Genomic DNA, 14,443 nt, shown 5'->3' on the forward strand with positions numbered 1-14,443 from the left:
AAATGAATACCCTTTTGTGGTACTTAAGCAGAAAGTTTGTGGGTATCTTTAAGCCATTCACATTTAGAGTGATTATTGATATATGTGGTTTAATTATGTCCATTCTTATTTTTGCTATGAGTTTGTTTTAAATTGTTGGTTCTTTGCCCATTTGTTTCTATGATTTTGTGTGGATCAGTTTCTGTGATGAGTTCCTCACTGACTTCTCTTGTACTTTCTTTAAATCTTTTGCTCATTGGTTTGTATTATGGTCACCATAAGTATAATTGTATATCTAAAAAAAGTCTTATTTAAGTTGATTTTGATGAACTAACATTTGATAGAACTACTTTTTCCATTAATTCCTCCCCCTTTCCTGTTTTACTGTTCTGTTTGTTACTGTGTTCCTAGTTCTAGTCTGCTGCAGTTCATCTTACTTAGATTGTGCATTCCTCTGCTTCCTCTTTTCTTGTGGGGTTCCTTTGAGTAATTCTTCTAAGATGGGGTTGATAATGGCAAATTCCTTTAGCATTTGGATATTTGAGAAGATCTTTATTTCTCCCTTATATTTGCAATAACCACTATGTGAGCTCCCCTACTCTCCCTCATATTTGAGGAATAATTTTGCAGGATACAAGTTCTGTGGCTGGAATTCCCTCTTTTATTACTTTGTATATCATTCCACTGTCTCCTTGGGTCTAGAGTTTGTGAAGAGAAGTTCTAATGAAAGCCTGATTACTCTAAGTTTGCATGTAACTTCTTTCCTTAGCCTAACAGCCTGCAATTTTTTTTCCCTTGTCACTGAGTTCTGATAGTTTTTAGTTTTGATAGTTTTACATTGATGTGTCTTGGTGTTGGTTGTTTTGCACTTATGTAAGTTGGGTTCACTTTACTATTTACTGTTTTTAATTTGTAAGTAACATCCATAGTGTTTTTCTTTTGTTTTGTTTTCATGGTGGTATTACCAGTCAATATCCCCATCAACAGTGTACCATGGTACCCTTCTCTCCACATACTTGCCAACCACTATTCTGAAACCAGTGTATTATTTTATAGTAAAAATTAAAAATTCTGTAGGCTTTTGCTTGGGGTATCAAAACACACATTTACTAGGTACATAAAAACTATGATGGGAAAATAAGAGGAAAAGCAAGAGTATGAATATTTTTTAAATATTCACCAACTTTGAGCTTCCTGGTGTGCAAGTCTCAGGAGAATTGGCATCACTTGTGTGCTGAGAGTGAAGAGGTAAAAGATGAGAAAAGGCCAAAAGGGCTGAACTTATGCCAATGGCTTGCTGAAGTAATCTCCTATATCCACAATTCCTTGTGACTTTACTTACTGTCTGTCCTATGTTCTTGACATCAGCCTAACATCAGCTGTATACTAATTATGTTCATGTCCCGTAATTCCTTTTGTTCACTGTCAGTTTCCCAACATTATTTCCACTCATTCTGATGCTTAAAGTGAGTATCAGAGCCATATCTAGAGGGAAAGGAAATACAACTCAACCACTTTGTGGAAAAGAGGTAAAATTGCATTGCTAAAGGACATGTGGCATGGAAGAGATAGTTGTGACTATCCATGAAACAAACTACCCATTTGCCATCGGTAAAAATTATTTAACCACCTTATTTCACTTTCCTCATCTGTAAAACAGTAAAAATAAAAAAATTAACATCTACCCCTTAGGGATATATTACAATAAATTAAGAAACTGTCTGTAGAAGCTGACATATACTAGGAGACACATAATAGCAGCAACAACAAAAGCAGATGACTGAGTCTATACAACATGGCAGCACTAATCCAAGTATTTTGTGTAATCTTTATAGTAACCCAGGGATACGAAGATTGGTCTTACCTACTGAGAAAACTTAGACACAAAAATGTTGGGTGGGGGGTCGGGTGGTGGCGCAGTGGGTTAAGTGCATGTGGCACAAAGCGCAGGGACCGGCGTAAGGATCCCGGTTCCAGCCCCCGGCTCCCCACCTGCAGGGGAGTCGCTTCACAGGCGGTGAAGCAGGTCTGCAGGTGTCTATCTTTCTCTCCCCGTCTGTCTTCCCCTCCTCTCTCCATTTCTCTCTGTCCTATCCAACAACAAAGCAACGTCAACAATGGCAATAATAATAATAACCACAAGGAGGCTACAACAACAAGGGCAACAAAAAGGGGAAAAAAATGTTGGGTAATTCCACAAGATTGGTAACACAGTAACTATTTTCTCTCAGTCATGAATATCTTTCTTTTTTCTACATCCAAATGACACTGTTTATTTCTCTTTAAATTCTGTTGACTGCTGTTGATGATCTTTCCTCCAACAAAATCCTCTCTTCCTATGTTCCCTATGACTCATCTGTGCTGTGCAATTTCTCTCCTTTCTCTGATGCCTACTATTTATTTGCCTCAAGGGTCATAACTGAGGTTTGGTGCCAGTACTACAAATCCATCACTGCTGGTGGTTTTTTTTTTTTTTTTTTTTTCCATTTTATTGGATAGACAGAGAGACATTGAGAGAGGAGGGTAAGATAGAAAGATAGACACAGATTTGCAGGTGTCTGTGTTTCTCATTCCCTTTCTATCCTGCCCTCCTATTGGTCTGCTTCTAAGACCCCTTCTGTTGCATTGCTTAACTCTGTGGTCTATTTACATAATCATTGTTTTGAGACCCGCATTGGTTTAATCCCCACTGGTTCTCAGCTTTTTCCTTCTCCCCACCCCCTATCCTACATACATCCTCTTCTGACCTGACACTTCCGCCTCAGGAGATATATATATAGGACAGAATTGTGATTAGAGCTAGATCGAACTGCATTCCCACTCAATAAAGATTGAACTGCATTCCCAGCTCAGCCATGAGTCCCCGGTCATCTCTCTCCCTCCTGTGAAGCTAGCCCGGCATCTGGTGCTCCGAACTGGGACCGGCATATGGCGTACCAACATGGGGCATGTACCTCGGCTCCACACACAAGCAGCAGACCATCTCTCAATTTCTCTCTGAGATAGAAAGATAGACACAGATCTGCAGGTGTCTGTCTTACTCTTCCCCTTTCTATCTTCCCCTCCTCTCTCAATTTCTCTCTGAGAAAGAAGAAAAGTGACCCCTCTGCAGGTGGGGAGCACCTTTTGCGAGTTCTTGTGTTTAGTACTATGCAAGCTTAGTCAGGTGTGCCACTGACCACCCCTTGATTCCTACTTTTTAATTTTCCCTCCTTCTTAAATAAATTTTTCTTTCTTTTTTATTTAAAAATTTGATATAAGGGGCCGGGCAGTGGTGCACCCAGTTACTCCCAGATATATATGTGGAGAGAGAGAGAGAGAGAGAGAGATGGAGAATGCACCACAGAAAGCATAATGGTTATGCAAAAGGCTTTTTTGACTGAGGCTGTTAAGTCCCTGACATTACCATAAGCCGGAACTGAGCAGTGCTCTGCTTCTAATAAAATAAAATAAAATAAACACAGTTACCTAGGGGTCAGGGAGATAGCTCAGATCCTAGAGGACACACTGCGTAGTGTATGAAATACTGAGTTTACCACTACCCCCACCCTCACCACACACACATGAGAGATCAAGGGGAGCACAAAGGGACCTCCACTGTCAGTGGATCTCCCCCTCCTCCCCCTCCATATATATATATGGAGGGGGAGGAGGGGCATAGAGGAAGAGCATAAAAGTGACCACAGCACTGAAGCTTCCTTCTGTGTGTGGGGCTAAGCTCAAATCTAGATTACGTACTATCCAAGTGAACTATTGCACCCACCCATCTAGGTAATAACTAAACTTAGCACTTTCATTTCCTCTTTGACATGGTCACATCAGCGTTCTATTTCTGCATGCTTTCACACGTGCTTCTTCCCGACACTGCCACACCAACACTAAGCAACAGTCTTCCTGGTTGTCCCTGCACTGTTAGGTTTTGCCTCTTTTGGCAGACCAGTTTCTGCTCTGTCTCCACTACACTCCCTCTTAGGAGATTACTTCTCCCTCCTGCTTTTACTAGACCAGTGAGGCTTATTTGACTTTTCACAATTCTGGAGTTGTTATCATTATTATTTTTGCATTTGCTCTGAAATTTTCTTTTTTTTTTTCTTTTCTTTTTTTTGTCTCCAGGGTTATTGCTAGGGCTCGGTGTCTGCACTATGAATTCACTGCTCCTAGTGGCCATTTTTTCCCCCGTTGTTGTTGTTGGACAAGACAGAGAGAAATAGCGAAAGGAGATGAAGACAGAAGGGGAGAGAAAGACACCTGCAGATCTGCTTCACCCCTTGCAAAGCGATGCCCCCTGCAGGTGGGGGACCTGGGGCTCAAACTGGGATCCTTACACAGGTCTTTGTGCTTAGTACTATGTGTGCTTAATTTGCTGCACTAAGGCCTGGCTCCTTCTCTGAAATCCTATTAGGCTCTTGAATCCATTTACTGTAGGATTTCAAAGCCCATTTTTGGGTGACTACTCTATGACATCCACAATCATTTCTCTCTCTGTCTCTCCCGTTTTTTTTCTTTTATTTGTTAGGACAGAGAGAAATTGAAAGGCGTGGGGAGATAGGGAGAGAGAATGAGATACCTGCAGAACTGTTTCACCTCTGATGACCCCCCCATACACTTCTTGAATTACTTTTCTGCACAATATGATTTGCTATATGATGTCCTTGGGAGCAGCATAGCCTTATTGGCTAAGGATGCCAGTTGTAAGATTCTGCTGTTTTAGAGTGTAACTAACTGGGACTCATGGCTGAGCATTTTTTAAAAATGACAATCAAGATTAGTTTGCCTTGTGACATTATCACCTATTTGGGTTTCAGCTTTTCTGTGGTAAAATGAGAATAGCCTTTGATGTGCTATCGAGAAATTAAATGAGAATATATATCTAAAAGACATGTGTACCCCCCTCACTCTTACACACACACACACACACACACACACACACACACACACACACCACGAGTAGTCCTTGAGGTATTTCTGGGTTTTATTGCCATAATTGGTTTACAGATGGGTGTATGACAGTTTCTGGGATAGCGATAAAATCCTCAGGTTTTCATTTATTTATTTAAACACCAGCCAGTGATCTATAAAACTCTAGGTTCAACCCAGTGTCTTTCCCGGGAGTCATTTATTTGACCTCAATTCTGACATGATCACCTCCATTCTCTCCAAATCACCAAGGTGGTCTATTTGAGACCAAAAAGACACTTGCTCTTGGGGGATCTCTCTTTGTTGTTGATTTGGTAATTCTTCGTCTCTCTTCACCCCCCCCCCCCCAATCTGATTATCTAACATGCAGAGGCCCACCTTTTGTGCCCAGGTGGCGCTTTTCCACTTTGCAAACAAGACTAGGCTGTCCAGCTCCGCAGGTGTGGTCCATACAGTATCTTTCTTGCAAGGCGCCCGAGAACGTGCCTTGGAGACAAGGGGAGGGGGTGGCCCCTGGAAGAGGGTGTTGCTCTGTTCCTGGACCGGCCTGGGGCGGCCTGAGTCCCCACGGAGCGCACGTGCTTGCGCTCTGGGACCCGGGCACTGCCGCTCCGCGCGCGGGGCAGGGCGGGGTCCCGCGCTCAGGGGAGCCGGCGAGTGTCTGCGGGAATCCCACCGGCGGCGAGCACCCCACCCCGCCCCGCCCCCGGCCGCGTGTGGCAGGCGGAGCGCTGAAGGAGAGGCGCAGGGCTGTGCAGCGCCGCCTCCTCGGGGCTGGGGCAGGTACGCAGGGGCCAGGCGGTGAAAGAGAGCACCCCGAGCGCCCGGCTGGGGAAGAGCCGCATGCAACCGGTGGTAGTCCGGGCTGGCTGGGGCGGGGGCTCCGGTCTTTTCTCCGCGGGTCCCTGGCAGTGTGCGCGGACGGCCCGGAGGCGGTGGCTCTGATCTGGCAGGCGGAGGGTTGTCTCCCGCGCCCGCCTGCCCGGCGCGGTCCGAGGATGCGGGGGGGGCGATGCCCGGGGCCAGGGACGCGCTCTGTCACCAGGCGCTGCAGCTGCTGGCCGAGCTCTGTGCCCGCGGGGCCCTGGAGCACGACAGCTGCCAGGATTTCATCTACCACCTGAGGGACCGCTCCAGACCCCGGCTCCGCGACCCAGGTGAGTACTGCCGCTGCCGGGCAAGACCAGCGGGCCCTGGGCTGGGAGTTGGGGCTGCACTGGGCCTGAGGCAGAAGAGCGACGCGAACTGGAGAGAGAAAGGGGGGGCGCGGAGCTAGAGATGGGGAGCCGGGACCTGCGCGCCATGGCCGGCTGCTGGAGTAGGGCGGGGACGGGGCGCAGGCTGCTGCGCGGAGGCCGAGTGCGGGTGGGCTGGGCTGGGCTGGGCTGGAAGGGCCACGCCCGCCCAGACCCGGGGCCCGGGGACCGGGGGCAGCCTCCTGCGCTCGGCTTCCCAAGCTCTGCGCTCCGGGAGTAGAGAGGTCGCGGCGACCTCCCAAGTCCTGGGGAGGGAAAGAGGGCAGAGGAAACTCTGCGAAGTTTGGAGTTGGGGACAGTGCCTAGCCTGCTGCTGAATCCCACTGCACGCTCCTCATCCTTCCTCACTCCAGAGCACCCATTTTCTTTCCTGGGCCTGGGGTGAGCAGGGCGGGCCGGGATCGGGCTTGGGAGGAAGACGTCTGGCTCTGTGGGCAGGGCGGCCCGGCCTGGGCACAGTCCCCCAGGGTCGCTTGGCAAGAGGCAAGGACCTGGAATAGCCCCGCCGCCAGACACACCTGGGTCTGTGGGTTTGCTGGTCATAGCCTTGCACCTGCAGTTGCTCCTAGTGAAAGTTGCGAAGCTCCTAACTTTAGAAAGTTCATTTGTATTGGCCATCATCGATCAGTTAAGATTGGAGGAGGGAGTTATAGGGGAGCCATTTGCTTTCTCACAAAAGGCCCTGACTCGTTCATATATTATGTGCTGCTGGCTATGCAAGACAGATTGCTGCCAAATGTTGACTTGAGATTTTTCTCACCTGGGTAAATAAAATTCTTGAATAATCTGTCAACCTGCGTGAAATAAAAAGAAGAAAGGAAAGAAAAAAAAACAAACATGGATAGATTGTTAAAGATGTAGTGTAAATATGACCTTTCCCTTCACATTCCGTATGTGTAAATATTGGAAATGAGCCGTTGTCTTCTCAATTATCTGTGCAGATGTACCTCATTTTAGGCAATTCCATTCTATAAACATTCATTTCTCCAAAGGATATTAGAAAATTATGCGATTCCTAAAGAAGTGAACACTAAACCTGACTTAAATTCCAGTTATTTGATAGTAGAGTCAAAATTGGTCCGTCAGGTGAAGAGAAGGCAATTATTCAAAATTTATGTCAGATCTTTCCTCTTCAAGGATGATTTCCTGTTGAAAAAAAAAAGTCTTTTCTTCCCCACTGCCTGTGGCTACGTTAATTAAGTTTATCAGATCATCACTAATATGTTAGTTGAAAGTGGAGAATTAAGTCAAGAAGTAGGGTTGATCCCAAGTGATTATCCCCTGAGGTGTAATGCCCAGCTTTTGTGTGGTTTATTGCTGATGTGACAGTCAGACACCTCATTTCATGAACTGGGAAGTCAGGATGATATCCCAGTTGGGGAATTTTCTGTCCTTAGTAGCAGGAACAAGATTATTTGTTTCATCCCAAAGAAATGCTAGTGTTGAAACATGTCACTTCCTTGCCTATCACTGTGCTGGGGTTTTTTTGTAGATAATACCCACATAGACACTTTTAATTTGCTTTACAAAAGAGGATAGAGGAGGCCTTTTGCTGAGCTGCATATTTAATAGTCTATATCGCATAGATGATTGTATACTTTTGCTCCTGTTAAACTGTGAACTGGATTCCATGTTCTCAGGTTTTCCTCATTCTGTGCCCTGGGTAAGAGAATGGGTAAGCACTCAAGGAAGAATCACTAGGAAGACTCCTTATAAGAGATAAATATGATTCCTTGACCAGGAAATAGCTATAAATAAGCATCTGCCTTATTGCTCTTTCATTTTCTGAAAACACTGCTCTACTTTCTCAAACAAGGGAACTGGGATTTTGAGGTAGACCTGTGCCCCTGTGGATCTTGAGTTTGTGTCAAGAAGACAAAAGTAGGGGGCTGAGTAATATGGGAGGAGCTGAGACTGAAGATGAAGTCTCAAGAGTAAGCTCTTTTGCAGGGCACTTCACCTCAGACCAGAATCTGTCTTTATTTATTCCTTCTTCCTGAACCCACACTAATTCTTAAATTAGCTGCATTTATCACCATTCCTCTGAACTGTTTGAGTGTTTGAGTTAAGAGTAGATTTAGTTGTTGAGTCCTAGAAGCTGGATGCTGGTCTGGCTATATTTCAAACTACTGTGAGTACTGCCCCTACTGTTGTATAGTATGAACTCTTAAGAGTATTGAAACAAACAAACAAACAACTTTGACTGACTTTGGCTGGGGTTTAACAAATGGGAGACATAGTACTTCTCCAGTTATTTAGATACATAAAATCCATGGCAGCAATATAAGCAAAGGAGCAAAGATCAGCTAGTCATGATGGTGGGACGCCGTGAGTCTTTAAGCTAGTAACCAGTGATTGGCTACAGGTGTTCAGTCCCAGGGGGAGCAGCATGGGAAAAAAAGGGGGCAGGAACAGAGAGAGTGATTTCTGCCAGACACTTGCTTAAATAACTTCCTGTGTATCCCTTATGGGTTTGCATAAATCTGTTGTATGCTTGTCAGACTGACGTCAGTTGTATGCTAATTACATTCGTGTTCCAACAAACTCCAGCTCTAGGATATGGGGACCTAGAGAGGCTCTGAACCCCAGATCTACAGGGACCTAGGACTTTAGTGACCAGGAACTTTTTTTTCTATTGCTAAGAGGGAAGAGAATTTGAAGAACACCCGAGGAAGCCGGGCTCTATTTCCCTTACCTGAGAGGGAAGAGTAAAAAAAATAAAGGACACCTATAAGTTGTAATAAGTATAAGCAGGGCCTTAGAAGTAAGTAAAAATGAGCATCAGCTTCTACATGGGGTCATCCATCTTTCTCAAATGGTCTATATGCTTCTCTGGTGTGTGTCTTCTCATTTTCCTGGTTAAAGTTTAAAATATTTTGGAAAAAAAAAACTATGAGGAGCACATAGAGTTGGGGGGAAGCCTTTAACAATGTAATAAAAGTCATTCATTTGAGTCTTATGAGTACAAAAAAAATCATGTAAGTTTTTACTCAATGGAGTACCATTCAACAGGTAAAAAAAGACCGTATTGTATCATTTGGGACAAAATTAATGGAACTGGCCATGATTATGCTCAGTGAAGTAAATAAGGAGGTGAAGGACAACTATGAGATGATTTCACTCATATGTGGGATATAGAAAATTGAAACACATGGACCTGAAAAGAGAAACACGCATGCACGCAGGCAGACATGCATGCACACATACACTCCCTCCCACCCCCCTATCTATGACCTTGTGAGAAGTCTGGTGGCTACTGTTGGAGGGGCATGAGAGCATAGATCTTTGTTGATGGGAATGGTGTAGAATTATACCCCTATTATCTTATAATCTTGTAAATCACTAATTAACATTAAAAAAAGAAAGTAAAGGAAGATGCACTGTGATTTTTAGGTTTTCATTATGTTTTTATTATTTTCTTGCTAATTTTGTTTTCTTCAGTAGGATGCCAACCATATCTAAGCCAAACATTTTATAGGTAATTTCACTTAATCGTCACAATGTCTCCTAAGTCTTCACTGCTCAAAATGTTTGTCTGTGAAACAAGCAGCAATCAATAGCATTTGGGAGCTTATTAGAAATGCAGACTCTGAAGCACCATCTCAGACTAGTTGTTCATGAACGTTTGCAACAGTAGGATCCCCATATGATTTCTTAGGCATGTTGTAGCTTGATAGGAATTGTTGGGAGAGGTGGGTAGCTATGAAGAAAGTAAAGCACTGGGCGTTCAGCTAGCCTAGAACCACGTGTTCTATTTTCAGAGCCGAGTCTAAATAAAATGACCTTTTCAGGGAAACACATCATATATACTAAGAGTTTAGAAACTTATCACCCATGAGAAATTTCGACTTTTTCTGTATTGTCCTCCTATACTGGATCTAACTCTAATAGATTAAATCTACACATTTATAAAGATTCTACTCAGTATTAATTATGTTCACTCAATTGTGGTAAAAATGTGTGTCCAAGTATGAAATCCTCACTAATGTCACCTGTATTTAACTAACATTGGTTATTTGCATAATATATATATATATATATATATAATTTCTTGGAAATTTTTCCAAAATAATTGTCAAGATAAAATACTAAGTTTAATTGAAATTTTCAAAGTTGTAAGAGAAACAGTATTAAAATAATGTTTTTGCAGGGGCTGGGCAATGGCATACACGGTTAAGCGCACATAGTATGATGCACAAGGACCAGTGCAAGAATCCAGGTTCGAGACCCCCACACTCTCCACCTGCAGGGGGGTCGCTTCACAAGCAGTGAAGCAGGTCCACAGGTGTCTAGCTTTCTCTCTCTCCTCTCCATCTCACCCTCCTCTCTCAGTTTCTCTTGTCCTATCAAATAAAAAAGGAAAAAAAAATGGCCTCCCTGAGCAGTAGATTCATAGTGCTGACACTGAACCCCAGCGATAACCCTGGAGGCAGAAAAAATAAAAATAAATAAATAGTAATAATAATAATGTTTTTCTCCACATTTTTATTAGGGATTTGTAATGGTTCACAAGTTTATGAAATTACAGGGATATAGTTCTATGCTATAACCACCACCAAAGTTCTGTGCCCTGCTCTTCAATGGCCTACATAGTTCTCACAAAGCCTTAGAGACAGTTTGACTATTCCTGTTCCTCCTCCACCTCTCCCCACCCCCCAATCTTATGTGTTTCAGTTATTTATTATTTTACAAATGAGCAAAACCATCTGGTAGATCTGGTAGGCCAGTTGTCTTTCACCTCCTCACTTAACGTATCTCATGAAGCATAATCATCTCTAGTTCCATTCATTTTTTTTTTTTTTTTTTTTACTGAAGGATACAGTATTGTCACTTAAAAAAAAATAAAAGTAGTATCCATTGACTAACTTCTTTATCTAGTCACCTTTGCAAGGGCATTTAAGTTGTTTCCACTCTTTGGCTATTGTGAGTAATGCAGCTCTGACCATAGGGGTGGGTACACACGTCCCTTTGAACTAGTGTTCCTGTCCTCTCAGTATGTATCTAAAAGTAGTATTGCTGGAACATAAGAGGTTTTCCATTTTTATTTGTTTAAGAACTCAACATACTGTTTGGCATAATGAATGCACCAATTTGCATCCCCACCCCAATAATGTAACAAGAGTTCCTTTTTTTCCCTTCAGATCTTTACTGACCCCTATCATCTCCTGTTTTGTTGATGATGCCATTCTCAGAGAGGTGCGGGTTGGAATCTCAATGTGATTTTAATTTGCATTTTCCTAATGATAAGTACATCACTTTTCATATGTCTATGGGCCATGTATCCATCTTCTTTAGAAATCTGTCCAGGGTAGAGGAGATAGCATAGTGGTTATACAAAAAAGACTTAGGGCTGAGGCTTCCAAGCCCCAGGTTCAGTTCTTCATACCACCGTAAGCCAGAACTCATCAGTGCTCTGGTAAAAACAAAACAAACCACAAACAACTGTCTAGATCTTTGGTTTTTTTTTTTTTTTTTTTTTTTTTTTTACTGTTGTCGAACAGTATAGTTTATATGTGTTATATATCAGTTCTTTGTCAGGTGTGTGATGAAAACTTTTTTTTTCTGAATTGACACAGGCATTATTCTGTATAGTGTGACTTTTTTTAAATTAATGTTAATTGTGGTCAGAAAATAGAGACTCTTCTAAGGAATTAGTGACATTTTGCATGTACCTAATTTGCATTTACTTCAGTGGCATTTCAGGCCTTCTTCATACATATTTTATTTAAACAAGTGTGTTTTCATCTCTGTGGGATTCCTCCACATGGGCCAGTGAGTGGTTTAGTCATAAGGTAATTATCAAGAGGGAAAAACAAAAGCAAACTGGGGTAAAGTCATCCCAGGCAACCCTATAGCCAGCTGCCTTTTCAGAATAAACAATTGCAAGCACAAACCCTTCGATGTGGGCTGAACTCTCAAGGAAAAACTTAAGCTCACACATAGGGAAAATCACCTTAAAAGTCTTACTATATGGAAAAGATAGCCATTGTTCTCACTGTGAAAACATAACTTTTATGTTTGTGCATGTGTGCTTTCCTGTCTGCTCAGATTTAAAAAAAAAAAAAGTACAAGCCCTTCTTAAGTAACTTGAAGGAGCTAAGAGTTCACATTCTGAACTATGTAGAGAAAAAGAGGAGGAGTTTGAAGGCTGGTAGCAGTGCATCTGATTGAGTACATGAGTTACCATGCACAGGGACCCGTGTTCAAGCCCCTGCTCTCCACGTATAGCAGGAAAACTTCATGAGCAGTGAAGCAGTGCTTCAGGTCTCTCTCTCTCTCTCTCTCTCCCCTCTGTCTTTCCTCTCTCGATTTCTACCTCTTATTCAATAAAATAAAAATAAGTTATTTTAAAAATAAAAAAGGGAGGAGCCTAGTGAGGGGCATAAGTGGGAGAGCAGTGCCATTTTTCAAAAGTTGAAGTATAAGGGCAGGTGGTACACCACCTGGTTGAACGCACATGTTAGAGTGTTCAAGGACCCGGGTTCAAGCCCCTGGTTCCCACCTGCAGGGGGAAAGCCTCACGAGTGGTGACACAGTGTTGCTGGTGTCTCTCTTTCTCTTTCCTTCTCTGTTTCCCCTTCCCTCTCAATCTCTAGCTGTCTCTACCCAATAAATAAATAAAGATAATACAGTATGGGTATATATTTCTGTTCTCTGAATGAAGTCACAATGTAAGACATGAACTGCACCACAACTTTAAGTGTTTTATTAGGTTGACTCTAGGAATGGCTTTGAACCAAAACAACTCCCAGAGGAGACTAGGCTTTTCAGATCTCTTTGAAACAATTATATGTTCTTATGCATGTCCATAAGATACTTTATATCAACATTGGCAGAACTGAAATTCCCCCCCAAAAAAGAAAGAAAGAAAGCTCACCCAGAAAATCAAGCTGACAAAGTGGAATAAAGCAAGAGCTTTAAAGTCAGAAATTATCTTACTCTAGAGCTGACAAAATGACAAACTGATGCTGTACTTATTCGCTTGTCAATTGCTAGCAGAATATTTAACTCTTTACTTTATTCATCTGAAAAAAAAGGGAAGTGGAGGATATTGCATCATGGTCTCCAGAGGAAGTGGCTAAGTAAAAGCTCAACAGGTAGACTTTGTGGTAGAAGAAGTACCACCGGTTCTTGTTTCTTCTCAGCTGGGATTCCTGGGCATGCATGCTTAGCAATTCATAATCATTCATAGAGGGTTTTCTATTCTGCTTGTTTGTAAACTTGTTGTTTTAGCACAGTTTATTATTTGCGTGTCTCTGGCAAAGTAGTGATTCTCTGTGTCCTCGTTTTTCTCCTCAGTACATGGATTAGTGCTACCTAGACAAAACAGGATGCTTGATTCTATGTACGTGTGGCATAGCATAGTACTTAGAATAAAGCAAATGCTACCACTATTACTAATTCATGGTCATCTTTATTGTGCAGTTGTTGATATATATAGATATATCCATATCTATATTCATCCCAAAGAGTAGACACAGCTTTTAGGTTAGCCTGCTTTCCCCCCCAAAATTTAGTGAATTAGCATTGTTTTACAGTGTCATAGGATTTTAGGAATACAGTTTCTTTCTCTGTCACACACACACACACACACACACACACACACACATACACACACACACACACACACACACACTTACACGTGTATATACAACTCATCACAACCACCACTAAAGTTTCTTTTTATTCTTTAATTTTTATTGCCACCAGTGTTATTGCTGGAACACGGTGCCTGCATTACCAATCCACTGCTTCCGGCAGCCATTCCCCCCCACCCGTCTTCCCCCTAAGTTTTATTAGATAGAACAGAGAGAAATTGAGAGAGGGTGAAGAGATAGAGAGAGGGTGATAAAGAGAGACACCTGCAGACCTGCTTCAGCATTTGTGAAGTGGGTCCCCTGCAGGTGCAGTATGGGGCTGGAACCCTAGTCCTGGGCATTAAACCGATGTACCACCGCCCGGCTTCCTCTAAAGTTTCTGTGCCAGTACTCCAGAGGAAACCCTCTACCTATACATTCTGCACCCACCCCTTCCTTCCCATAGCCACCACAGTTTTCACAGTCTGAGAATCAGTTTGGTTATTATTATTTTTCAGGTTCCTTTCTTTTAGGTAATCTGTTTTCTACATATGAGTAAAACCATCTGAAAGTTATCTTTTACTTCATTGTTAATTTCACTTAGCATAATCACGTCTGGTTCTGTCCACTTTGCCCCAAATGACATAACAATCATCTTTTTATTGGCCAAATAGTAATCCAACTAGTATATAGTTGATAATTTCTTTATCTAGT

At 42.6% G+C, this 14,443-nt stretch overlaps 1 protein-coding gene across 4 annotated transcripts in view; it reads left to right on the forward strand.

Moving 5' to 3' along the window:
• Positions 1 to 14,443, forward strand: part of SYT9 (synaptotagmin 9) — a 307,624-nt gene that overhangs the window by 90,256 nt on the left and 202,925 nt on the right. The window contains exon 1 of one of the 4 annotated variants that reach the window (XM_060176972.1): positions 5,367 to 6,053. The exons of the other annotated variants lie outside the window; for them this stretch is intronic. Within the exon in view, the coding sequence (XP_060032955.1) occupies positions 5,909 to 6,053 (145 nt within the window). The 5' untranslated portion in view covers positions 5,367 to 5,908. Of the gene's footprint in view, positions 1 to 5,366; positions 6,054 to 14,443 lie in introns of those variants that run through there. 4 annotated transcript variants of the gene reach the window in all.

The sequence above is a fragment of the Erinaceus europaeus genome, chromosome 17, assembly GCF_950295315.1.
Source record: "Erinaceus europaeus chromosome 17, mEriEur2.1, whole genome shotgun sequence".
Lineage (NCBI taxonomy): Eukaryota > Metazoa > Chordata > Mammalia > Eulipotyphla > Erinaceidae > Erinaceus > Erinaceus europaeus.